Source organism: Sabethes cyaneus, chromosome 3, assembly GCF_943734655.1.
Source record: "Sabethes cyaneus chromosome 3, idSabCyanKW18_F2, whole genome shotgun sequence".
Classification (NCBI taxonomy): domain Eukaryota; kingdom Metazoa; phylum Arthropoda; class Insecta; order Diptera; family Culicidae; genus Sabethes; species Sabethes cyaneus.
The window spans coordinates 177870410-177897371 of record NC_071355.1 but is presented as its reverse complement, the minus strand read 5'-3'; the positions used below and the strand labels follow the sequence as shown (position 1 = coordinate 177897371).

The window sequence follows — 26962 nt, the reverse complement described above, 5'->3', positions numbered from 1 at the left end:
CGATAGATTTTCAATATTCTTACACCAATCGATCGGAAAATCTTCTAAGAATTGACCCGAATGAAGAAAAGTATGGATTCTTGATGTTGAACCATTGAAAAATTGAAAATAATGAACCTATGTTTTACCAGAATTCTCGCTTCGTGATTGGTTGGAAGATTGTTTACGATGATCTAAACCTATACCAACTTGATATCTGTGCTTGGGAAGTAAGCTAAAACAAGTGACCAAGCTTCCTCATTTCAACAAGATTTCTTAACACCACGGTTCAACCTAGACCATTTTGATGTCCTTGCTTGGGAAGTACGCCAGAAAGAGTAACAAAGCCCCCTCGTGCCAACAGATTTCTTACGAACGCGATTAAACCTAGTCCAATTTGATGTCTGTGTTAGGGAAGTGTGCCAAAAAAAATGACACAAGTTCGTTGTCCCAACAGATCGCAAATTCTTTACTGCGAGACGATTAAACCTCGGCGAACTTGATATCTGTGTTGGAAAAATGTGCTACAGCTGTAGTGTTCGGTTATAATACGACTCTGTATGAATACGCATGCTTACCGTTTCATTAGAAGTGTAGTGAAAAGATGTGCTGTTGATAAAATAGGATTGAAAGTAAAGGGATTTTACTTCAACGTGGGAAACCATGGATAATAAAAACAATCTTTAATTTAAGTAAGGTAGCAGAAAAGCGCAATAGTTTGTGTTCTTGATTTTGTTAAATTGTTTTCAAATGCACAATCTGTTGAGAACTGAACGTATGCAATGTTACAACTTTGATATATGTTACATACAACGCATGTAGCATGTATATATGTTGCATATAGCATGTATACATGAAGAATCGAATGATTACAAGCATGAATACAGGCTACTATCACTACTTACGTAGTCCTGCGTCACCTATATATGCGGTCGTGTCTTGTACACAACCCCTCTGATTTTTATTACCCATGGTTCCCCACGTTGAAGGGATTTTACCAATTCAATCCTATTTTATCAAACGCACATCTTTTCACTACACTTCTAATGAAACGGCAAGCATGCGTATTCATACAGAGTCATATTATAACCGAACACTACAGCTGTAGCACATTTTTCCAACACAGATATCAAATTCGCCGAGGTTTAATCGTCTCGCAGTAAAGCATTTGCGATCTGTTGGGGCGATGAGCTTGTGTCATTTTTTCTGGCACGCTTCCCTAACACAGACATCAAATTGGACTAGGTTTAATCGCGTTCGTAAGAAATCTGTTGGCACGCGGGGCTTTGTCACTCTTTCTGGCGTACTTCCCAAGCAAGGACATCAAAATGGTCTAGGTTTAACCCTTTATAAGGCCGTGGCAATTATTTTGCCACCAACGAAAAATATATGTTTTGAGTCTATAATGACATCAATATAATTATAGAAGCAAAATAAAAAATGTTTGTTGGTGGCAATATAGTTGCCACTGCCTTATAAAGGGTTAACCGCGGTGTTAAGAAATCTTGTTGAAATGAGGAGACTTTGTCACTTGTTTTGGTTTATTTCCCAACCACAGATATCAAATTGGTATAGGTTTAGATCATAGTAAAGAATTTTCCAACCAATCACAAAGCAAGAATTCTGGTTAAACATAGGTTCATTATTTTCAATTTTTCAATAGTTCAACATCAAGAATCCACACTTTTCTTCATTTGGGTCAATTCTTAGAAGATTTTTCGATTGATTGGGGTAAGAATATTGAAAATCGATTGGAAAACCGCTGAGTTATTAGCGCTCAAAACCTATCATTTTTCGTGACGCTCGCATTTTTCGATTTTTTGGAATGACACCCTATCTCAAAACTTGCCGTTTGACGTAGTCCTACGTCAAAAATAGGTAAAATTGAAAAATAGCTAAATAGGTAAATTAGGTTTCCGAAACAGGAAAGAGTATCAGTCTGCTACCGTCAGCGAGGTGAGACATCTAGCTGAGTTCTCGACAGTTTATCTAATTTGTCATTCTGAAAGGATCATTGCGGTAGTTAGGTCTTTGAAGGATAATTGTGACACAACCAGTGAAGTGTAATTAATAATGTCTGCAATTAATAAAACGTCAGGTTTGGAAGCTTCTTCAGAGCATATCTCAGCAGAATGTGCGTCTGCTTTGTCTTTAGGCTCAAATACTGTTAAGCCGAATAAAGAAAAATCCGCTAATGAGCAAGTCTTGGACAGAATTGACTCCACATTATCAAAAACCCGAGCCTCCGGGGCCAACCGAACTACGCCCAAAACGAACGGAGAAAAGCCACGTAAAATGTACATTCTGTTCGGATCGAACATCATTTGCAAATTATGGTGCAAGAAGTTTGAAAATGAAAAGAACGGCAAGCTCGTTCAGCATATCCAAGTTCACCATGGGAAGCCACGCTCCCATCGTTGCCGAAAATGCGGACTTTTTCTACGGTGGATTCGCTGCTGAAGGGAACACCCGATCATGTTCGCGCCAATAGAAAGTTCAAGTGCCCCGAGCCCAATTGCGATCGCGTCTACAAACACTGTAAGCGTTTCGAGCGCCACCAGTCCTTGTGTCACGAAGCAACAGTTGCAATGAATTTTTTTACCGCTTTGGAGTTGCAGTTGAGTTCATCGCCTTCAACCTATTAGAATTTAAAAAAAAGTAAAATGAAAAAGAAAAAAAAGAAAAGAAAGAAAGATTCGCTAGAAAATATATTATATCCAATCATTACACAAAACGAAGCCAGCCTATGAAGGATTTAGTACGGTCATATATATTGATAAAGAAGAATAATTGAGCTCAAAACTTAAGATTATTAAACATATGTAGGGCAAACTTGCTAAGAACTACTATGTTAAATGCGACAGGAACTTTTTAACAGCGTATGCAACTGCAGTAACAAAATGTATATTTACATTTGTAAAGAATAGGGATGGGAAAACTATCATTAATTACTCATAGTTATCAGTGAACAATAATATCACAACAATTTCGCAGTTATTGATGCTTACTGATGCAGTTACGTCGTCCCGTTAGAAAAATCAGTTGGATTAAAGTTAATGGTCGGTAGTTGCGTACGATAGACGAAAGTGACACAATATGTCGTCGTTGTCGTCAGCAGCCTAGAGCCGGGGTGACTCGTCCTGTTTCAAACAGTCGTCTCTATTCAACTCGATCTTGGGCCATTCGTTGTAAGTTTCCTAGTTGTCTCAAAAGTCATAAATTGTTATCGACTTGGTCAAACCATCTTGCATGTTGAGTCTTCGTATTTCCGGTGCCGGTGGGATTATTGAAAATAACGGTTGTCGTTGCTCTGTCGTCCGGCATCCTTACGACGTGCCCGGTCCCCCGTAGTCTACCGACCTTCGTCAGATGTAGATGGGAGTCTCTGGGATTCTCAAGCAGTAAAAGTATGTCGTGATTCATATACTTCTACCCTTGATGAAAATCATGCCTCTCGTTTCGATACTCGCTGGTCGGAACAGCATTCGCAATGACGGCACCGCACGACCTCTTTTCCACTTACAGAACTGCCCGCAGCTGAATGCGTGAAAATTATTTCCGACATATTTCTGTCTTTTGCACTCTTTAACAAATCGCTATTCCGCTTCACGCATACTCGAAACTAATGTAGGTGTCTCCACTGCGGCGCCGTCATAGCGAATACTGGATAATCTGTTACCTTGTCCCAACCCTCGCCGAGTCTCGATGGGACTCGAGTGTAGAAATAGAAATGCATAACGAATATTAATGTAAAAACATTACGGTTACTACGAATTTTACTGTTTACAACACTTTATGCTGTAACTTCACTGTACCGTTCTTGGAAAATTTTTCATATAATTCGGCAACAATGCAAATTGTTTGGAACAAGGAAATAATCTATCTAAGGTCCAATCCTTGGCAGGTTGAGTTATTTGTAGACACAAATTGTGTCTCTTCCTCCGTCTACTGTAGAAACCACCGATCGAGAAGTTAAATCTATTTCGTTTTACTGACGGGACGACGACACTATGCAAGCGCTTACGACTTACTTGTTCGTCTGTCAACATATTAGCCGCGATTCTTAATGCGGGTGTTTGGGGAAAGGCTCCGTTCCTATGGAATAGACCAACCTCGTTGTTTTTACGTGTTGACATCGAATGAGGTGTCAGGCATATAATTAGGTTTTTATAACGGTAGATTTCACAATTGACAGAGGGAACGATAGAAGACAGTAATGAAACAAAGAGTCGATAGGATATAACAGATTGATATAAGGCGTGAATGGGAAAGAGCGGAATTTGTTTATGTAGGTGTACTGACCTCTAATACTTTCCTAATATGAGCGACGAATGCGGCTCGAAAATCATAATAGTTCGAAGCCTATCAAATTCATTGTCATAATATCGTTTCTAAAACATGAAATACCGTAATTAATCAGGCGGTTTTATTTTCACTGTTTCAATGTGGTTTTTCGAAGTTTTTCAATGTTTGTAACAGTGAAATTAAATGTTTTTTCGCTATATATTTTTTTTTCGGGCGGAGACGTGCGAAACACATCACTCGTTCCAGTGTAGCTCTGATTAGTCGGGTCAGTTTATCCGGAAAACCGGTTTCGTGCATTATGTACCATAGCTGGTCTCGTTGGACTGTATCGTATGTTGCTTTGAAATCAATAGAGATGTGATCCAAGGACACGATGTACCCTCAACATTTCTGCAAGATCTGTCGGATGGAAAAAATCTGGTCGGTAGTTGCGCGAGCCCCCATGAAGTCCACCCGATAAATTACAATGTAAAATTACAATGCATAATGCAGTTATTACAATTTCCTATTTTTTTTTGCTACAATGCCGTGATGGGTAAAAATACTGATATTTACTGATAGTTATCAGTAATGTGCTGAAACTACTGATAGTTATCAGTAACGATTTTTAATGATAGTTCCCATCCCTACAAGTCTTGAACAGAATTGACTCCACATTGTCAAAAACCGGGGCCAACCGAATTACGCGCAAAACGAGCGGAGAAAAGCCACGTAAAATTTACATTCACTTCGGTACTAACATTATTTGCAAATTATGTAGCAAGAAGCTTGAAAATGAAAAGAACGGCAAGTTCGTTCAGCATATCCAGGTTCCCCATGGAAAGCCACGCTCCCATCGTTGCGGAAAATGCGGAAAAACTTTTCCTACGGTGGCTTCGCTGCTGAAGGGAACACCCGATCATGTTCGCGCCAATAGAAAGTTCAATTGTCCCGAGCCCAATTGCGATCGCGTCTACAAGCGCCGTAAGCGTTTCGAGCGCCACCATTCCTTGTGTCACGAAGCAACAGTTGCAATGAGTTTCTTTACCGCTTTGGAGTTGCAGTTGAATTCATCGCCTTCAAACTATTGAAATTTAAAAAAAATAATATGAAAAAGAAAAAAAGAAAATAATGATTTGTTAGAAAATATATTATATCTAATCACTACACAAAACGAAGCCAGCCACCATGAATTTTAAAACAATTTGTCCGATTGTTGAATCAGTCAATTTGTTCTTTTCAAATCGTTTTGCCTTTCTACTATATAAATATATAGTATAAATTTATATAAATTTATTCTTTATATAAAGGTATAGAAATCACTCGGAAAACCGGAAATGGAAAGAAGGTCCTGCGGGTCGAATGTCATATACCATTCGACTCAGTTTCTATGTCCATGTCGATAACACTTCACCAGCTTTTAGAGCATATTTTAAATTAAGTTTCATTTTCAATTTAAGCTTCATAGAAAATGAATCCTTACGTGGTATCCAATACATCAGCAAAATTTTATTTCAATTAAAAATAGTCGAAACAAAAATTGCACTTTTTCCAGCGTTTTAAGCAGGAAGTGCTCTGAAACATTTCAATCGTTATTTTCTTTTCTTACTGTTATCCGCAATCGGAAATGTTTGTTTTGACTTTTACGCGGGTTTTCATGACCCATTCTGGTCTTAAATGTCATCATAAAGGTGTAATAATACCCAGATTGTTACTTGGGTTCCTTCTGTATATTGGAAAAACTAACTTTATGAATTTGTTTGTTATAATTAAGATAACAGTTTTTATGATAGAATATCAATCCGGTAGCAAGAATTGAAAAGCTTAGTTGAGCATAAGTTCGGTTTGAACGATTCAAAAATAAGATCAAACAAAACCCATCGTACATAGCTAACAAACTAATTTAAAGTGCTGTGTTAAAGCCTGCAAACTTTTATCAAATTTTAGTCAACCGCGATATTAAAGCAGCTAATGAGATGACACAACGCGAAACAGTTTGTTACCCGAGATACGCAAATTACGATTATCATTTTGAAACTCCCACAGAGACTGCCAGTCAATAACAAAGTCGCAGAATTCAACACCAATTTTCATCACTCATCATGGTAATATTGTAGTCTAATTACTCGACTGTACTAGGATTGAAGCAACCGTACGGGGACCGATACGCATCGTTCGAATCGTCGAAGTGACGCACAGAGCATAGTGTTTGCCGATAGTTTTGCTAACTTCCTCAGATGGCTGTCAAGCTAGGGATACCCACAAATTTTAACTATATTGAACAAACTCATTCTCAAAAACTTGGCTTCGGAAATAAATTAAAATTAAGACCACATATACTGAGGATGAACGATATAATTTGGTTCATAGAAAATCATAATCCTTATTTTCCCCCCGCCATGCATACCCATCCCGTTGCTTGTGTGTGACCAGCTGGATCACACGAGCAAGATAAAAATTAAATCATCCTCCAGTACCGGTCCGGGTCACTATCACCCACGGACGACGACTGATGATGGGGCAAAAACTTTCGTGATTGACACTTGTTTAGAAGTCAAGGTTGAAGCCCGAAGTCCACAAACCGATAGGAGTATAGGACGTCGACGTCAGAGTCAGATTTGATAGTCAGTTATCGTATCAATGAATGGGTGGGAAATGAAAACACAATTTAGATTTTGTTTTGCGAGAACCGAGTGAGATTGATTTGTTTACGAATCCCGATAAATTCGGTTTGGAAAGTAATCATTGAGGTAGAAGTGTCGAACCGAGGTGGGATGAATAATATTTTGTAACTTTTTCATACGATTTTCAATAACGTAGGTTGAAGGCTAGATTTAAATAAAAAATATTTTTTCTACGAAAGCGATAATAAAGATACATTATATACTTACGCAATTAACAACGGGCGGTAGTAACGATGCCGAAATGGCCACACCGATTAGTGGTCCAGCGGACCCTTGCAGTAGTGCAACCGCTACACCACTGCCGGACGTCAGAGCCCATAGGATGCCCATCCAGAGGGATCGTGCATTTCCACTGGACGATACAAGCGAGACATAGGAAGTATGAAAGACACACAGAAACAACGAAAAAAAGTATTTAGTGCTGAATAATGGAAAGGATTGTTTATTGAAGTGAAATTGGAATTGCCATTATTGAGTGCTCGGGTTGAGCGCTCGTTCAAACTGCAATTGCAATTTACTCTACACGACTTTGGAAATAGGTTAGGAACGCATCGAACTTTTTCATTTACTCCAGTCAGCTATCGTTTTTTGTTGTACAATTTTATAAACTTGTTCCACAGCGAAAACTGTGGTACTAATTGAAACTTTCGATTAACGGTCGTTTTGTTTTTAGCAATCGAGCAAATCAAAACCCAATTCAATCTGTGATAGATTTGCGTTGTTTTTGTATTTATTTTATGTTCGAAAAAGAAATTCGAAATATATAATTAACTCAGGTCAATCTCAGAAAAAAGATTATTCAACCGATTATTTTCTAAAACAGCAACATTAATATTCTTTTTCTTTAAATCAATCAAAAAGCCAATCTTCTTTCACAGAGACTGTGCTAACCAGCTTTACCAACAAACCGAAACCGACTAATTGTCAGTGACCCAGATTCAAATTGATTTCCAGGAAATTTCTCCTTCTTTGCGCCCGGCTTCATCGCGTTCGAATCCAGAACCTGTTCGTCCGTTAATCAGTTCCGGCACACTGCGAATTAGTCTATTGTAGGTGCTTAAAAGCGTAATCAAATTTACAAAAATCTATCCAAAACCACCATTTCAGCAAAGCACCGCCAGTGGTCTAAGCTCGACTAAATCCGCTTTGTTCATTCATTCGTCTTTTGCTTGGTCTGAGCGAGACCGCCTGCCGCCGCCCTCGCTGGATTCAGCTCTCATTAAATATGCATAATCTCATTTATTTTCTTTTAATTAATTTCTATCCATTCCCACACGATTTATGCTACCGGTTTCCTGATTCCCATTCCCGTGAGTCGACTTTATATTTGCTTAGGAAATTCAACATTACGTTAATTTCATCGGCGAATGTTGTTCCATTGCTCGCAAAAAGAACGTTCTGTGCGCCACACGCAGCTACTTTGCGACCGTCGTCTGTTTGGTTCCTACTGCTGCTGGTGCTGGGACACATTTACCTACACACTAATTTCCCAATGACAAATTTATCTTATCGGCAACGGCACACATGAATATACAGGAAGCATTGTTGCGACATTCACAGAAAATATTTTCCTACTTACCGTCCCTTCATCTCTTCGGTAGGAAAATCTCCGAAGCCCCACGGCATATCGGTGGTACCGAGAATTAAACCGAAAATGAAACCGAACAGTATGGATATGAACATTCCCAATGCCAGCGATATGAAGCCCACTTTCTGAAAAGAAAGACAGAATACAGCATAGTTATCTTTGTGTTTGAGTTTATTGATATTTTCCATACTAGATAAAAAAAATACCCATTCCAACATTACTCGAGATTATGAAAAATTGAAATAAAATTGTTTCATTTCAAAACTATGTGATTTGATATGCCGCAAAAAGAGTTATCTCCAAATTCAAAAGTGTCCACCGAATCCAGGTAGTGGATGTTCCGGAACCGACACTGAAGTGGCGATTAGCCAACAAAATATTCCCTAACCTGGGGTGCCAGTAGTTGTAGCTTTCAAATGAGACAAAGAGAACGAAATTCGGATTGAAAATGGATGGTTGAGAGCAGGCTCAAAACAATTGGTCATTTTCAGAGGTTGGAGTATTCGCAAATTGAATATAGAATAAGGAGAGGCAAAAGTGCGATGCGGGTGAAAGTGCGATTGAATAATTTATCGGTGCAGATTCCGAGTAAATTGACTACAGTGGCATACTGGACTACTTGACAGCTTGAATCTAACGTAAACTTTGGTTGCTTACGAAGCATAGTTGCTGAGTTATGTGCAAATGTTATTTTAGGGCGGTTTTGATGCAATTTTTCGTGATACGGCAAATGCGATATCAACAGGAGGATATTACTTGTTGAAAATTTACAGCAGCGTTTTACATCACTCACGTATCTATTTTGAAAATACGGCGAAAAGAATTTACAAAATATATTTCGCTTTTCCGTAATTTAATCTAACCCCGTCAAGCGCCTGGCGGGGTAAAAGTTCGATTCACGGGCGGGGCAAAAGTGCGATTCATGGACGAGGCAAAAATGTATAGCTAATGGCTTTAGGCACTATATTACAAATACTAGAAATGAAAGATCTGCAAAAAAACTGTGTGCTCTACAGATGTTGGCCGAAGAAAAACAATGTGTTTCTGCTGATGAAACAAAAAACAAATGTTTGGAAAAGTCTCAATCTAACGGAGGCTGCAATGCACCAGCGCAAACTAGAAAAGGTGCAAATTGAAAATATTCCTTACCGAAACATAACTCAGATTGAAGATAATATGGTTTTATTAGCTACTGCTGGACTAATTTCATGGATTCTTGCATCGAACTTTTGCCCCGCGGTATTCGCACTTTTGCCCCGCTAGTGGGGTAAAAGTGCGAATCTGAACATGATCAGAAGAGAGAAGAATTTATTTTGCAAAACACTATTACCGCAAATGATTTATAGTTGAATGTGAAGACATTGAGTTACTGCATCACTATAAAATATATTATGTTGTTGTCCTTCTTTATATCTCACGTATATTGATGACAACTTCAAACATCGCACTTATGCTCCGCCCTACTCTACATACCGTCGATCCTTGATCCTGCTTGCCAACGTCTGCCCTCTTCGGGCAACTTAGCTTATCTCCTCAATTGACGTGAGATGCGCTGGTATTGGTATTATGAATATACTCGACCACCCCCACCCCCACACCATAGTCGCGCTACCGCCGTCAGCGTGTTTCAGTTGTCCGGTCTTACAGGTGGATGTGGGGAACGGGGCTTCTAAAATACTCCTCATGGCAAGTACACATTTGCCAATACTTAATTGCTAATATTCATTCACTGACCCGTACAGCACTTATAGTACTACGCAAATTTATGATCTGTCATCGGTCTCTATCGAGTGAATGCTTGCTGACGTTAGTCCGACTGCTGGACTGCGGATATACTATCAGAACGTTCGTGGACTTCGGATTAAAGTTGACGATTCTGACGTTTCTGACGGCCGCCGAATGTAACTACAACATTATTGTATCAAGCAAAACCTGACTGGACAGTTATGATATTCTGTGTAGCTTTTTTGGAATCATTTTTATCGTCTACCGTTGCGATCGTGATCATCATTGTAGCAGCAAATCACGAAGTGGTGAAAGACTGATTGCTGTTTTCAGATATTTGATACACTATGTTGATCTGACGCTGATATGTGATAGAGTGGAGCATTTTTGGATTAATATTTCAGTGTCTCCTCACTGCATTAGCTTAAGCTTATTCACCGCCGTAGACCGAAGATCCGCGCAATTCGCCAGCCACGTAGTCTGCGTAGGGTCCGCAAATCGCCTTCCACTTGATCGATCCATCTTGCTCGCTGCGCACCCCGCCATCTCGTTCCAGTCGGATCATTATTGAGAACTTTTTTAACCGGGCTATCGTCCGATACGATCCGGTCCGATCCGGTGATACCAAGACTGAAATAGCCACACGGATCAGGAAGGCCACGGGTGCCTTTGCAGGTCTGCGAAACATTTGGCGCTCAAACCAGATCACTCTACGTACGAAAACCCGAATCTTTAATTCAAACGTTAAATCCGTACTGCTGTATGCCTGCGAAACGTGGTGCGTCTCAGCGGAGACAACGCAAAAACTGCAGGTATTCATTAACCGGTGCCTGCGATACGTTATTCGTGCCTGGTGGCCTGATAATTGGATATCCAATGAGGAACTCCATCGTCGGTGTCACCAACGGCCGATAGCCACAGAAATTCGTAAACGTAGGTGGAAGTGGATCGGACACACCTTGAGGAAAGGAGCGAACGAGATTCGCAGAGCAACACTCGACTGGAATCCACAAGGATAGCATAGAAGAGGCAGACCCAGAGGCTCATGGCGACGGAGCTTAGCCAACGACATCCGAGCTGTAGACGAGAACCTGGCCTGGCGACAGGTAAAAGCCATGGCGGGTAACCGTCAGCAGTGGAGATCTCTGATTTCATCCCTTTGTTCTGCCGGACCGGCGGACATGGACACATAAGTAAGTAAGTAAGCTGTCGTCCGACATCCTCATGACGTGCCCAGCCCATCGCAGGCGATTTTTGCGGTGTGAGCAATGGGTGGTTCCCTAAGTAGCTGATGCAATTCATAGTTCGTTCGCCTCCTGCACGTTCCGTCTTCCATCTGCACTCCGCCATAGATGGTGCGCAACACGTTCCGAAAACACTAAGGGAGCGTTGGTCTTCCACGAGCATAGTCCATGCCTCATGGCCGTAAAGGACTACCGGTCTAATCAGCGTCTTGTAGATTGTTAACTTCGTGCGGCGGCGAATTTTGTTCGATCATCCTACGGAGTCCAAAGTAGGCACGATTTCCTACCATAATGCGTGTTTGTATTTCTCTGCTGGTGTCGTTGTCTGCGGTAACCAGTGAGCCCAGACACACGAACTCTTCTACCACCTCGATTTCATCACCGTCTAAATGAATCCGGGAGGTCAGCATTCACTTCTCTAGAACGTCTTCCTTTCATGTATTTTGTTTTCGATACATTAATGACGACAAGTCCAATCCGTTTGGCTTCAGCTTTCAGTCCGATGTACGTTTCCGCCATCCTCTCAAAGGTACGTGTAATGATGTCAACGTCCTCAGGGAAACCAAGAAGCTGGACGGACTTCGTGAATATCGTGCCACTCGTGTCTATGCCCGCTCTTTTTATCACACCCTCCAAAGCGATGTTGTCAGCAAACATGAAAGCCCATCACCTTGCCGTAACCCTCTTCGAGATTCAAAGGGACTCGAGACTGCCCCTGATACTCGAACAAGAAACATTACTCGAACCAATCGCGTTAGTTTATCCGGAAATCCGTAGTAGTGCAAAATCTGCCATAGCTGATCTCGATCAATCGTATCATACGCCGATTTGAAGTCGATGAATAAATGATGCGTGGGCACGTTGTATTCGCGACATTTCTGCAACACTTCCCGAAGCGCGAAAATCTGATCCGTGACGGTACGGGCACCCATGAATCCCGTTTGATATTTCCCCACGAACTCCTTTGCAAATGCAAATGGTGATAATCGACGACATAAAAGTTGGGAGAGTACCTTGTAGGCGACGTTCAACAGTGTGATCCAACTTGTCGCCCTTTTTGTAGATCGGACACACGATGCCTTCCGTCCACCCCTCCGGTAGTAGCTCCTCCTCCCAAATATTGACAATGACCCAGCGCAGCGCTCTAGTCAGTTCGTCACCACCGTATTTCAGGCGCTCGCCGGGTAGCTGATCAGCCCCAGCCGCTTTATTGTTCTTCAGCCGACCGATCTCTTCTGCTATCTCCTGGAGGTCGGGGCTGGTATTCTGTTGTCTTCTGCACGTGCTCCAAGATCTATTGCCATATCGTCACCTTCATGTTCAGCTACATCGCTGTTAAGGTGCTCGTCATAATACTGCTTCCACCTCGCGATTACCTTACGTTCGTTCATGAGAAGATTACCATTTGAGTACCGACACATATCGGCCTGCGGCACATAGCCTTTGCGCGAACGGTTTAACTTCTCGTAGAACTTCCGTTTATCGTTAGCACGGTTCAGTTCTTCCATCGCTGCGCGATCTCGTTCTTTCTTTTGGCTCTTTTTCCTCCGGAAGACCAAGTTTTGCCTGTTCCGTGCTATTCTTGCACGTGCTGCATTCTTCTCCTGCACTAATTGCTAGCATTCGCCGTCGAACCAATCGTTTTTTCGGTTCGGATTCATTGTACCTAGTGGCGCTAGAGCAGTGCTACCGATGGCGGTCTTAATTCCTTTCCAACCATCTTCAGAAGTTGCTGCGCCAAGTTGCTCTTCCGTTGGTAGTGCTGCTTCTAGCTGCCGCGCGTATTCCTAGGCAACTCCGGTGTCTCGTAGCTGTTCAATGTTGGGTCGCGGCGTTGACTTGGACGCGTGTTATACACCGTCGAGAGTTTTGAGCGCATGCAGACTGCAACTAGGAAATGGTTCGAATCTATATTCGAAATGCGGTAGGTGCGAACGTTTATGATGGAGCAGAACGTTTAGGAGGTGCGACGCGAATACTGGGGCGGTAACCATGGTAAGCATGGCGGTAGAGGAAATGCTTCGTCAAACACGAGCGTCTGTTCACCAAGGGGGTGCGGCTCAAACAGCGTCTGTTCTCCATGTTAGGGGCGGCTGATTATTATACTAGTCCTCGTGCCAGCAGGGACTCTAAACAGTGCTGTGCACGATGGTCCACGGCGAGATAGGGGGTTAGGGACAGGCCCAACAAGCCGCCCTGGAAAACAAAAAGTACCAACAACGAAGAAGAAAATAGGGATCGGAACAATCGGCGTCGGCCTACGCGACGAAATAAGGACTACGATTCGAAACTCGGTAGTCGGTACATGGAATTGCAAATCGCTTGGCTTCCCGGGTTGCAATAGGATAATCTATGGTGAACTACATCCCCGAAACTTCGAAGTCATAGCACTGTAGGAACTTTGCTGGACAGGACAGAAGGTATGGAAAAGCGGGCATCGAGCGGCTACATTCTACAAGAGCTGCGGCACCACCAACGAACTGGGAACCGGTTTTATAGTACTGGGAGAGATGCGCCAACGTGTGATTGGTTGGCAACCGATCAACGCAAGGATGTGCAAGTTGAGGATTAAGGGTCGTTTCTTCAATTACAGTATCATCAATGTTCACTACCCTCCCGAAGGGAGACCCGATGACGGAAAGGAGGTGTTCTACGCGCAGCTGGAACAGGTGTATGATGGTTGTTCGCGATGGGACGTGAAAATAGTCATCGTTGATATGAACGCGCAGGTAGGACGGCAAGCTATATATACACTGGTAATCGGGCCACACAGCCTGCATGCCGCAACGAACGACGACGGCCAACGATGCGTAAATTTTGCACCTTCCTGCGGTATGGTAGTCCGAAGTACCTTCTTCCCCCGCAAAGATATCCACAAGGCCACCTGGAGATCACCAGGCCAACGAATAGAGAACCAAATTGACCATATTCTAATCGACGGTAAATTCTTCTCTGATGTTATAAACGTTCGCACCAATGATAGTGCTAGAAGGAGCACTTTCAGACGCTAGCGAATGGAGAGGTAAACACGGAAATCAGCAGGAACAAGATAAGAATTGTGAGCGATGGCCAAGCTGTGGAGCCACCAACACAGGGGGAGGTTAAGAAGGCTAAAGGGTATCAGTGAGTCGAAAACGCTAAGGCAGCTGGGAACGACGCTTTCTCGGTTGAACTTCTAGAAGCGGGGAGCGAACGGCTGTACGAAGCAATCCACTGGATCATTATCAGGTTTCGGGAAGAAGAACAAATCCCAGAGGAATGGTTGGATGGCCTCATGTCCCCTATTTTTAAAAAGGATATCGACTCTACTGTAAAAACTATCGAGACATTACATTGCCTAATTCTGCTTATAAGGTGCTCTCCCGTATCCTGTTCTGTAGACTGAGATCCTTCGTCGGCGAGTACCAAGTTGGTTTTCGTGAGGGTCGCTCCACGACAGATCAAATGTTTAGCCTGCAGCAGTTACTAGACAAGTTCCAAGAGTACAACTTGCAGACTCGTCATCTGTTTGTGGACTTTAAGGCGGCGTACGATTCAGTCAAACAAACTGAGCTGTGGCAGATAATGCTAGAACAAGGATTTCCGACGAATCTAATTACGCTGATTCGTGCGACACTGTACGGGTCAAAATCATGCGTCAGAATCAGAATCCTGATCCTGAAGTCAGAATCCTCAGCCAATTTCGTGCCGCTTCTTGGTTTAGCGGATGACGTTGATATTGTCGGAATCAAACGGAGAGCAGTGAAAGAACCATTTAATTTATTAAATGGGAAGTAGTGACGTTGAGACTTACCATTAACACCGCCAAAATCGAGTATATGGTTGCTGACACAGAAAGTAGAAGTGCAAATGGTGTTGATGCCGATATGGAGCTGGGTGGGGAATGATATGAAGTAGCAGAGGAATTCGTATATCTTGGTACGCTCGAGACATGTGACAACGATGTAAGCTGCGTATCGGGCTTTTTACGGATTACGAAGCAAGATAAAGTCCCGTAGTTTACAAATTTGCACACAATTGGCGCTCTACAGAACACTAAACCGCCCCCCTATATCAAGTATACAAATATGCTGATATAGTGAATGTAGTATAATGTGGCAGGCTACAGCTGGTCATGCACGTGACCAACAAGCCCGATGAAAAAGTAGCTAAAACTATTTTCACCAGAGACTTCAGGACAGACCCTTTACTCGATGGATGTCCGCTGTTGACGACGATGTAGTTTCAGCTGGTGTTCGAGGGGATTGGAAAAAGGCAACCCAGGGTCGTCAGAACTGGAGGATCATGATTCGTTCGGCGCAGGTTCGATAACGGACCGTTGCCGTAAGTTGCCGGATCGTGAAGCCAGTATTGTGGGGACAAGATATGTGTTAGATTCGGGTCGGGTATGAATCGAATCCAGCTCGGGTACGCGTACTAAAGTTTTTAGTTAATCGGGTTCGAGATGGGTACGGGTATTGAGAGTTACAGTGAATAGGGATCAGGTGTTGATAACAACTTGTTATTCTTTGTCGGGCCGTTCCAGGCGGGTACGGACTCTACAACTTTTTTTTGAGCCGGATCGGGGTCCGGGTCGAGTTCGAGTATTCAAATTTCCATACTCGACCATCTCTGGCGTTTAACTTCTCTTGAAATCTCTTCTTTTAACTTGCACGTGCGACATTTCCGGTATCATATCTTCTACCAAACTAAGGTATTTGACGTTCTCGCTTAATTGGCTTTCAGAGGAAATATAATATACTTAATCAAAAGCAACGATGATAAACCACACGTAAGGATATAAACAATACACCAAACCTGTTTCAAATGCCATCCCATATAAACTGTTGCTCTAGGCAAACCAACGAACGATGAGAGCTACGATAAGCCATGCGAAACGTAAGGATAAAAATGGAAAGAACACTGCTGCATAACAAATCCCTTTTTATGCGAAAAGTATATATATGCCCGGTGAAGAACGAGTGAAAAGCAATTCCAATTTCAATACCAAACAGATAACGCCATTGAAACAAAATATGTAACGTGATTGAACTCAGATAGATAAAATGTATAGTTTTCAAAAAACACATCGTGTAGAAATGCGTAAACATATGGTCAGTCCAGTGTACATTCAGCAACTCGCTCCATCAATATCTAGACAGTGTATTCTAAATTAAAAACCATCGGTGCTTGCCGCATCCGAACGTCAGTTCAAAAATGAACTAGGTATGAAAACTAATCGTTAACAAGCAAAAACAGCCATTCCGATTCAAAAACACGATGCGGAAGTTCACGATCAAGCTACCTCGTACCAGTGCAGGGCAGAAGTGCGAGTACTAGCTACCTACTAGCATTGCGGCTCGTCGGGAATTAAAATCGCAACAAAAGCAAACTTTTTGCTTCATCATCCGGCGAATGGCGTGCAAAACTTTCCCGAAATTAATGGCGTAAATACTTCTGGAACGCGAATAAACGGTGGAGGCTCGCGGCCCGGACCTTGGCTGTTAATTTTTTTTTTAACTTTTCTTCCTTTTGTGATATTCAGACGAAACCATCTGCTAGATGCGAACTAGAATTATTGAATAATTTGATTTTAGCTGAGCAGTTGTTTAATTCTACATTATTAAATGACGAATAAATAAAAAGGTATCACAATACAATTTAATATCGAGGAGTGCTTGCCGATTTTGAAAGCCAGCTCGACACAGAGCAATTCTTAGTGATTGTTAAGTTCCAAAGCAAATGTACCTCCAATTATGGAGTTGCCATATCCCCAACAGCAAAGCTGTTGCATTCGAATAGATTTGAGCAAAAACTACAAAAAAATCGTTTTCATTTAAATTTGCCAGCTGCGGCAAAACAACTTTTATCCACGTCCCAATGAGCCCTTGCTAGCGTGCAACACTTCGAAATGCACCAATGAAGTTCAAAAAGTTGTGTTTCAATACACCGTGCACTGAGAGTAACTCCAGCGAAAAAATCGCTCCGCTAGACTCTGCGCTACAGTAAACTTTTTCTCGTAACATTCCAAGCAGACAGATCATAATTTGTTCCAATCCAACCAACCAGCCAACGGAACAGTTGGCGCAAGCTGCGGATTTAGCGCTGATTACTAGGACATGCTGCCCCAAAACAAATGTACAGAGTTTTGGAAAGGTTAAGCTCTGTAAAGCTTTGATTTTACTCTGCGTTCGCTTACTTACCACCAGTTCTCGATCAGCGATAATTGCTCCGAACGTAATCGACATGACTGGTCCCATCAAGGGTGACACCAGCATAGCTGCCACAATATTTGGAGCATTGTTCTCCACCAGACCAAGAGCGGCCAATGAACTGCATGAACGCCACCGGCAGAGAAGAAAGGGGAAAATCAATTAGCACAATTTCACGGTCCTGAGTACATCGGAAGGCAGCGTCAAATGGGACAGAAATAAATCGCTTGCCTAGCAATGCATACAAACTACATAGCGATATAGCCCATAATGGACGACGCCATTGTGCTACTTACTCGGCCGTAACGATGAGCAGCAGATAGTCGAACGATAACGAACCGCCAGCCCGGACACCGTCGACCACCTGTTTCACCGTCAGCTTCGATCGAATTGACTCGACGAAACTGTTCCATTTGGGATTTTCCTCGCCACTGCTGCTGTCATACCTGCAATTGGGAAAAGGGAAGCCTGGTGTTAAAGGTTGAAAAGTCACATAGAATGGGGGGCTGCACAGGCGGCAACAAATGTGAAGTTGAGATAATCTAAAATAAGCCTGTTGGAAAATGTTTCAACGAATAAAAAAAGATATGCAAAATTTTGCATTGGTTGGCAGATTTAGTAGTGGTTTGGTTATTGAATATTATATTTTTGTTTTGGTTTTCATTTATAAAGCTTACATTTTGGACTAGCCAAATATTAAAGCCGCCCAATAATCTGTTAGTATGTTAGTTTCCCTTGTTTCGCACCTACCAGCATACTACCTTTCATTATATTTTTTCTACCACTTTTGTCATATTTCTTTTTATACAAATATCTTCGTTACATAGACTAAATAGGATTGGCCACATGGATGGTTTTAGGCAAAGGTTTTGAATTAACCCATTATGACCCAGCGTATGATATATCATACCTCGTCTTCAAAACCTGTTTACTGCTGAATTTCAATAGTTAGCATTGTTAATATATCACTACAAGAGAGATAAGACATCATCCTGATGTGTGTGTGATATAATTTGTCAGTTTTTGTCATTTCATCTGTATTTTCAACAGTGCAAAGTTGTGACAAATAGCGGAAAAAAGTTGAAAAAATGGCGAAAAAATTTTTGTCTCCAAAACGCATGAAAAAGTCTACATTTAGTGACGAAACATTACCTGACATGTAAATTAGTATTTATATGTAAAATCTATCACAAAAATCGATAAGAAATCTGTAAAAAACTTTGTAATTTGTTTGTTTGAAACTGAGCCTATAAAATATTTAACCTGCGATATTTTGGCCTTGAAAGCATTCCAAATGACGATTTTGCGTTTCCCGACACATTCGAGCCATAATATAATAGATTACAGAGTTTCACTTCATTTGGTCCAAATTTAGGTATACCCCGGTCATAATGGGTTAAAATCGCATAAACTACATCCAGTTGAAGCTGCAGGATTTGAGTCAACGTCGAATTTTTGGTGAGTGGGTATGAAATAATACATACAAACATACATGAAATAATATATATAAGCACATCGCTTCCTACCCAGATAACACAAAATCGTAATAGAAAGTTCACATTAAATCGTTGTCATGTCAATTTCACATTGGAATTGTATAATGATTAGAGTATGTCGAATCGAAGTGAACAATAAGTTGTTTTGCAGTCGTGCGTGCCTTCATATACAATTCATGACTGTGATTTATAAAGCAGTATAGACGATTGCAATATTTGATTATATCTTAATCATATATTCAGGAGTATTTAGTTGCGTGTTATAAAAACTACGCAAAATAGAATTACAAATAATTGTCAAAGCTTTCGCACGTATATCGCCTCCACTTTGGTACATATATGTTCTTATATGGCGTGAAATATAACTTTTTCGTTCTGATATGATTTCGTATATCTCAGTTGCAATCGAGATATACAAACCAAATGGTTTACTGGGTAGGTAACCAATAAGCATTACAATAAGCAGTAAATCAGCCGCTTACTAGCATTTCTGGCATTTTATACTGCAAGTTGCTGTTTATTAGCTTTTTGACTACCTAACTGCAGTAAATTGGGATCCAAAATAGAATTTAAATTCTTCTTGTCGGTAATTCAGCAGCAAATGAGCATTGTGAGCAATATGAAAGGAATAGCAGTAAAGGAGCCGAATATTTTATCAAAGTAGTTTTTAAGTAGCATTTAAGGTGACACGTTCCCACCCCTCCGCAGCTTGCCACATTGTACTACCTTTCCTGTATCAGCATATTTGTATACTTGATACAGCTCACGGTTATAATTCATGTCCGAATAGAGAATTAGTATTCTCTACAGCGCCAGTTTTGTTCGAATTTGCAAATTACGAACTATGGCTGGCTACGTAATCCGTAGAAAATCCGGTTCGCGTCTGTAATTCTTCATTTTACTTCGCGGCTTATGTTGTTGTCCCATGTTTCGAACGTACCAAGGTATATACATATACATGAATTGTTCCACCACTTATCGGTCCCTATCTAGTTCCACTTCGGCACCAACACCATTTGTATTCCCACATTCCATGCCATCAACCATGTAGTAATTCAGTGTTCCCAATCTAGTGCTAGTAAGTCCCAATCTCGCTGCTTTCCATTTAAAAGGCCTAAAGGCCTTCTCCACTGCTCTACTATTGATTTCGATGATATCGGCGTCATCAGCAAAACCAAGAAGCGTGTGAGATTTCATAATGATAATCCCGTTCCTTTCCAATTTTGCTCTTTGTATGGCACCTTCCAAGGCAATGTTGAATAGCAGGTTAAAGACTGCAGCCCTTGCTTCAGTCCATCCAATGTCACGACAGCGCACAGTGGGCAGAACCGACCGAAAAAACTGAACTTTTTGTTGCCACTGTTTTTAAGAGGACTTTTCTTATATAAAAATCAAGAGAAATCGATTGGTGATGGGCTCACCACGCGGAAATAACGGGAAGTAGCCTATTTTGCCCCATTCACCCCTATTTTTTCATAGCTTGGAAAGAATCATGCACAAACTCGCTCTAATTTGAGATTCTATGGTAAGGAAAAGAAAAAGAATGTTAGGAAAAAGGTATATAAACAATTTTATTTTAATACAACATAACCTAGAAGCAATGTTGCAAAATTCTCATCACGATGAAGGCTCATCATCTGCTCGTCAGCGATTTAAATTTTATCAACTGGCAACTCTATCGTATCCTGATCTTACTTACTTACTTATGTGTCCATGTCCGCCGGTCCGGTGGAACAAAGGGATGAAATCAGAGATCTCCACTGCTGACGGTTACCCGCCATGACTTTTACCTGTCGCCAGGACAGGTTCTCGTCTACAGCCCGGATGTCGTTGGCTAAGCTCCGTCGCCATGAACCTCTGGGTCTGCCTCTTCTACGCTGTCCTTGTGGATTCCAGTCGAGTGCTTCTCTGCAAACCTCGTTCGCTCCTTTCCTCAAGGTGTGTCCGATCCACTTCCACCTACGTTCACGAATTTCTGTGGCTATCGGCCGTTGATGACACCGACGATGGAGTTCCTCATTGGATTTCCAGTTATCAGGCCACCAGGCACGAATGATGTATCGCAGGCACCGGTTAATGAATACCTGCAGTTTTTGCGTTGTCTCCGCTGAGACGCGCCACGTTTCGCAGGCATACAGCAGCACGGATTTAACGTTTGAATTAAAGATTCGGATTTTTCGTATGTAGAGTGATCTGGTTTGAGCACCAATTGTTTCGTAGACCTGAAAAGGCACCCCTGGCCTTCTTGATCCGTGTGGCTATATCAGGCTTGGTACCACCATCGGGCGTTGTTTGGCTACCAAGATATTGAAAGGCGTCTATCTGCTCAACTTGTTGTCCCGCTACTGTGAAGTTGGTGGAATTGTCAGTGTTCACTACCATGGACTTAGTTTTCGCTACATTGACTGTGAGACCTGCTGCCTGGGAGCTCTCGGAGAGGTCGTCTAACTTGCTCTGCATATCGTTTCGGCATTGTGCGAGCAAGACAATGTTGTCGGCTAGGTCGAGGTCATTTAGCTGCTCTATCGTTAGAGGATTCCAAGGCAATCCTTTATTTGGTCTGCTGTCAATTGCTCCAACTAATATCTCATCCATAACGATGAGAAACAGAAGCGGTGATAAAATGCAGCCCTGTCTCACGCCAGCAGTAACTCTTATGGGGTCGGACAAGACGCCGTCGTGCAAAACCTTGCACGAGAACGCCTCGTACTGAGCCTCGATGAGATGGACTAGCTTATCTGGAACTCCTCTACGCCTAAGTGCGCCCCAGATGTTTTCGTGATTGAGTCGGTCGAACGCCTTTTCGAAGTCAACGAACACCATCCTGATCGTATTCTGATCGCTCGCGATGAATTGCCGACGCAAAAGCTGGTGAGTAAAATATGAATTGAATTGATTGCGCTCGAACAGAAGTTCGAAAACAGACACTGAGGAAGCCTGCAAGTCATAGGCGAAATACGTATCTGTCAAGAATAAAATATACATAGTAGAATTAAATTGGATAAGTTTTCTTTTTATTTAATTTCCAGGTTTCGTATTCTACTAAGACGCTCCAAAAACTTCATTCAGTCTATGCAAACGTTAAGCATGCGACTCCTGGTCTGGTTCTTCTAATTTGTTCCTATCTGGCATTTAGCTTCAAACCAGCTGTTGTCATGTCTTCCACACGTCGTGCTTACCACCTCCTCCGCAGTTGTTTTAATGGAGGCTCCTCCACAGCCCACTTATATCTTCTTCCCTTTCCACCTGCTGCTCTGCGATTCGTTGATCAAGTTTTCTGGCGTATTCCGCTCCCACGCCATCTACCGTCAATTACTGGATATTGAAACGAAACGTTCTATCAGGGAGGTATCGAAAGGCTTAACCAAATATTTACCCTTCAATCATTCTGTTTTGGAAAAAGCCAATTCATTTCGCAAAGTTGTTTAGAATCTATGCGTAATCGTATTAGTTGACCCTAGAGCTGCCTTGAACTGCTGAACTCAATCTTTTCATCACTCTTTTCCAGTCCACTCATCCAGTCCTGGCAAAAATCACTCTATCGGACAAATTAACTCAAGTGAATTTTCTTGATATACTAAACTCCTGGGTTGCAATGGTATTGTAGCCGGTGCTCCCCGTACCCCAACCCTTATAACACCCTGTAGCGCAATGTGTACAGCAGGGATGAGAGATGATGATTTGCCATGCCATGCATGATTTGCCATCACCTTGACGAAACTGGAAAGTTGCAGACAGCTGTGTGTATCATCCATCGTAAATTTGACCAATCTGATCACCTTCCCTGGAGAACCCACTCTCGTCCATGATTTTCCCTCACTTTTTACGGTCGATGGTATAATATGCAGCTTTAAAATTAAAAATCGGCGATAAATAATTTATGACAATACTTTGTAGACAAGAGCGGGCTGGCACCCCTTGCACTTTTGTCGCACCGTTTAAGTTGCTTTCTCTGCCAGGCTGGCATTTAGGTGCAGTAATGATAAAAATTCTAAATCTCAAAACCCATCAAAAATCAAAAACAACTGTGAATCGTGTCATACTAATCCTTCTTGCTATTACCACAGCAAGAAGCACAGAACTCACACATATTTTTTCCCGCTTGATCATATTCTGCTTTGCTTCAACTGCTGCTCGGAGCTATGCACACATACACAAAAATTCGTCATTGAACAGCATAGCCATTCTGAGCGTGAGAGAATGAATCGCTAAATAAATGGCAAAGTTAAACTAAAACACACATTTTAATTACATGTTTATCAAATTTCTTATTGGGGTTTTCACTTTCTGGTTAAGAAACTGTCGAATCCCTGAAAAGAAACATGTATATTTCGCCACTATGCTTGCCACCTAAATTCATGAATACTTGCGGTATTTTTCGCTGCTGATGCTTTCTCTCATGGTAGATACTCTTTCGCTCTCTGGTGAATTGCTAGCTGTGAAAGAATAAGGAAGCGAAATGCTCACAGCTGAATTTGGTTCACATTGCATTGCAACAACTACATTGCGTTTAATAGCGAAAATAATTCATGTGTCAGCTTGGCGCTTATAATCATCGTTGAAATTGCGTGTGCTTGAAATCTCACTAAGTTTTTTGCTGCAATAAATTTATTAACACTGTTCAGGTGTTCATCGAAGTGCTGCTTCCATCTTTTGGTTATCTCACAATCATCCGTCAAGATACTGCCACTCTTATCCCGACACATTTTGGTTTGCGGTATAACGCCTTTGCGGAATGCGCTCAACTTTCACGTTTCCTGAGAACAATGCAGTTGCTCCAACTTCGTATACTCCTGTCCTTCCAGGCAGCGCTTTCTTCCGGAAGATTTGTGTTTGCTGCCGGAAGAAGTGTTAAAATCGATAAGTTCAAGGCCCATTTTGTTGGTCAGCGAGTGTGCGCTGAACCGTACAATCACCGGTTTTTATTACTCCTCTTGGCCGAGCAGAGCGTTGAAACCCCCGAAGGCAGTTTTAATGTTGCGATTCGGGCGGTATTCACGCTCCAACTTCGCGTAAAATTCCTTTTTATCGTCATCAGTGCTTCTAAGATGAACACAGTGCACGTAGATGATGCTTGTGTTGAAGAACCGACCAGGGTACGAATCAAGCTGCATATTCGAAGCAGTTCTATGTCCCGACTTTCCAATCCATAGTTCGTTTTCGTCGTGTGGATCTATTCCGATTGTTTCAGTCCGAATTTCCTACTTCCACGTTCATTGCAAAGTCTGCAGTACCAACTGGCTGTCACGCCGGAGGACCAACGACGCTGAGCTGACCAGTGAACCCTCCTACTCTGTCGGCATACGACCTTGGTTTTCAGTGGGATTGGATACCCAATTTCTACTAAAGATGCTCGTATCCCGGCTAGTACCAAGAGGAGCCAGGATTTAGAAATCTCTAGATAAGTGGTTTTCAATACTTGGTTATTTCGATTCATATATGTATATGCCCTTTTCAGATATTGCTCTTCAGTTGTATGAATTATTAGCGTTAAAATCGTTGGGCCTTCGGTCGAGAATTGTTCTCAAATCGTGCATTTTTATTTTTTTACATTTTATGTTTATTCGAGTTTGGCCCGTTAAAATTGCCATGGAATTAGAATACTACTAACGTTTAGTACTTAGACAATTGTTAAATAAATAAAAAAAAAAATAAGATTACCTGCTAGGCCAATTCACCTCTCTGAACATGTTGTAAATAAACCACAACAACAACCTCTCTGAACGACTTGTACAACAGCAAAAGGAATGTTTGCATTTGCAAATCGCTATCAACGTTACTTTTGAGCTTAACCCACATAGATAGAGCCAGTCAGAAATAACCGATGGCACAAATAAGTCACCAAGCCAACGATGTTAGTAGTGCATCAATCTGCTGCATCCGGTACACGTTCAGCAAAACAGCATTAACGACAATTTCCGACTATTCCGGTTTTATGGGTAAAAATATGTGAGATTTATGTTGACATATTACTAACGCAATCGATTACTGAATCTAGTTGACTTACCTAATAATATATTGAAGATATATTATTAAAGAATCTACAAAATTGTAGACACGTCGGAGTATAAGTTTTATGTTTGATTCTGTTCCAGCAGTGGTCAGATCAGAATAAAATTAATATCAAAATAGACGAAACTACTGATTTGTTGACGTTTTCATCTGTCTTGACCTTTTCACCCAATAACAATCTGGTCTCTGTTTGTTGGACCTACTAAGTATTTCAGACTAATATATAAATCAAGTATATAAATCCAGTCAAATAAATCAAATAGGTGCCATAGCTTTCCGTGCAATAAACCTATCAACTTGCCCGAGTTCTCTGTAGCTCGTTAGAATGAGACAAATAGCAACTTCCATCAGCAACCTTGGGCTTGGGGTTAAATTCAGAGCTGCATCACACGGGAGCAGGTGAGTAAAAAGTCAACAGTCTATTTGTAGAATGACCTTGCGCTTGGGGTCGAGTTGCAACGCTCTGTGTCTTAATGTGAGTTGAGCGTATTATTATTATAATAGAGCTTATATTCCACTTTTTTCCGCTTACTACAGTCCTCCTTCCTCGCGCGCATGATGCAGCAGCAGCGGTTCACGATCACAGACATTGCATTGGCTTTTGTTTCGCGGTGAATGTGATAAAGAATCCTGAAAATATTATGCCGCTGACAGTAATGAGGTCCCCGCCGCGCTAGTAAGTGCATCTATCTAGTACTGATATGTCTGTCAGGCACACCACAATAACATATTTTTAATTTCAAATATGGTTCGAAACAGCACTGCAACGGCGAGTGTGTCCTGTCTGCAGAGGTACACTTCTGTTTGCTCAGTGGGCATGCCAGCAAACAACAACAAAACATACATACATACAGAAGCACAGCCTCGTTAGCTTTTGTATGCAAACGGAATAATGAGCATGAATCTCATTAACTCCAGCAGAATGTATCTCGGGAAATATGTGACATTGAGTCGTAGCAGAAGTCACATTGTAGCGCAACCGGAAAGAAACGTTACATCAGAGATATGACTTGCAGTCGCCCACGTACTTAGTGCTTGCTGGGCAAAGTTTACGTGCCTGTGAGTTTGTTATACCAAAAAGATTCATTCGTGGCTAATAATGCTCAGTGTTGATGGAAACGTCGGATATTTTGGACCCGTTGGACGAGAAACGCTTAAAAAGAGACCCCTTTTTGGGATGATTACACTTTAATGCTAAGTGTCGTAAAACAACGTATGATTCAGATTTAAGAGCTGTAAATTTGAGAGCTGTTGATTTTCAGCTAGCATTGAAGCACAATCCTTCCACACAATTGTAAGGAATGTGCTCGAGCTACAAATTCCGAAGCATAGAGTTTCACATCATGGTACTTAACTTTCCTTTCTGAGGTGGTAAATATAATTGAAAAATATTAATTTAATATTTGGGAAAATGTGGTGCAAAGCCATGCATTTTTCATATATACTAAAACAGAGTGATAACTTAATAAAATTCTTACCCGTAATCGTCCTCATTTGAATCTGCAGCGGAACCATCATAGCAAACGCTACACGGCAAAACACTGGAATAGCAAAAAGAAAAATCACAAAATATTAAAAACTACGCAATTCGGCAGGCAGATAGTGCAGAGAGCACAACATTAATCAAATATCAATCTAAATTGAAATTGCAGTGACTAGAATATACTAAGACAATAAGACCACAAGAATTGTTGAAAACTTAGATTTCCTTAGAACATTCCCTAAGTACCGATGTCAGTTTTAGTCAAAATTTGGATCA

The 26962-nt window shown here is 41.6% G+C and overlaps 1 protein-coding gene across 1 annotated transcript in view; it reads right to left on the bottom strand.

Moving 5' to 3' along the window:
- The window catches only part of LOC128743661 (uncharacterized), an 88653-nt gene that overhangs the window by 48104 nt on the left and 13587 nt on the right, over positions 1-26962 (bottom strand). The window contains exons 4-8 of the mRNA XM_053840280.1: positions 26682-26744; positions 17992-18141; positions 17687-17816; positions 8527-8660; positions 7155-7299 (exon numbers count right to left, since the gene is read on the bottom strand). Of these exons, the coding sequence (XP_053696255.1) occupies positions 7155-7299; positions 8527-8660; positions 17687-17816; positions 17992-18141; positions 26682-26744 (622 nt within the window). The remainder of the gene's footprint in view (positions 1-7154; positions 7300-8526; positions 8661-17686; positions 17817-17991; positions 18142-26681; positions 26745-26962) is intronic.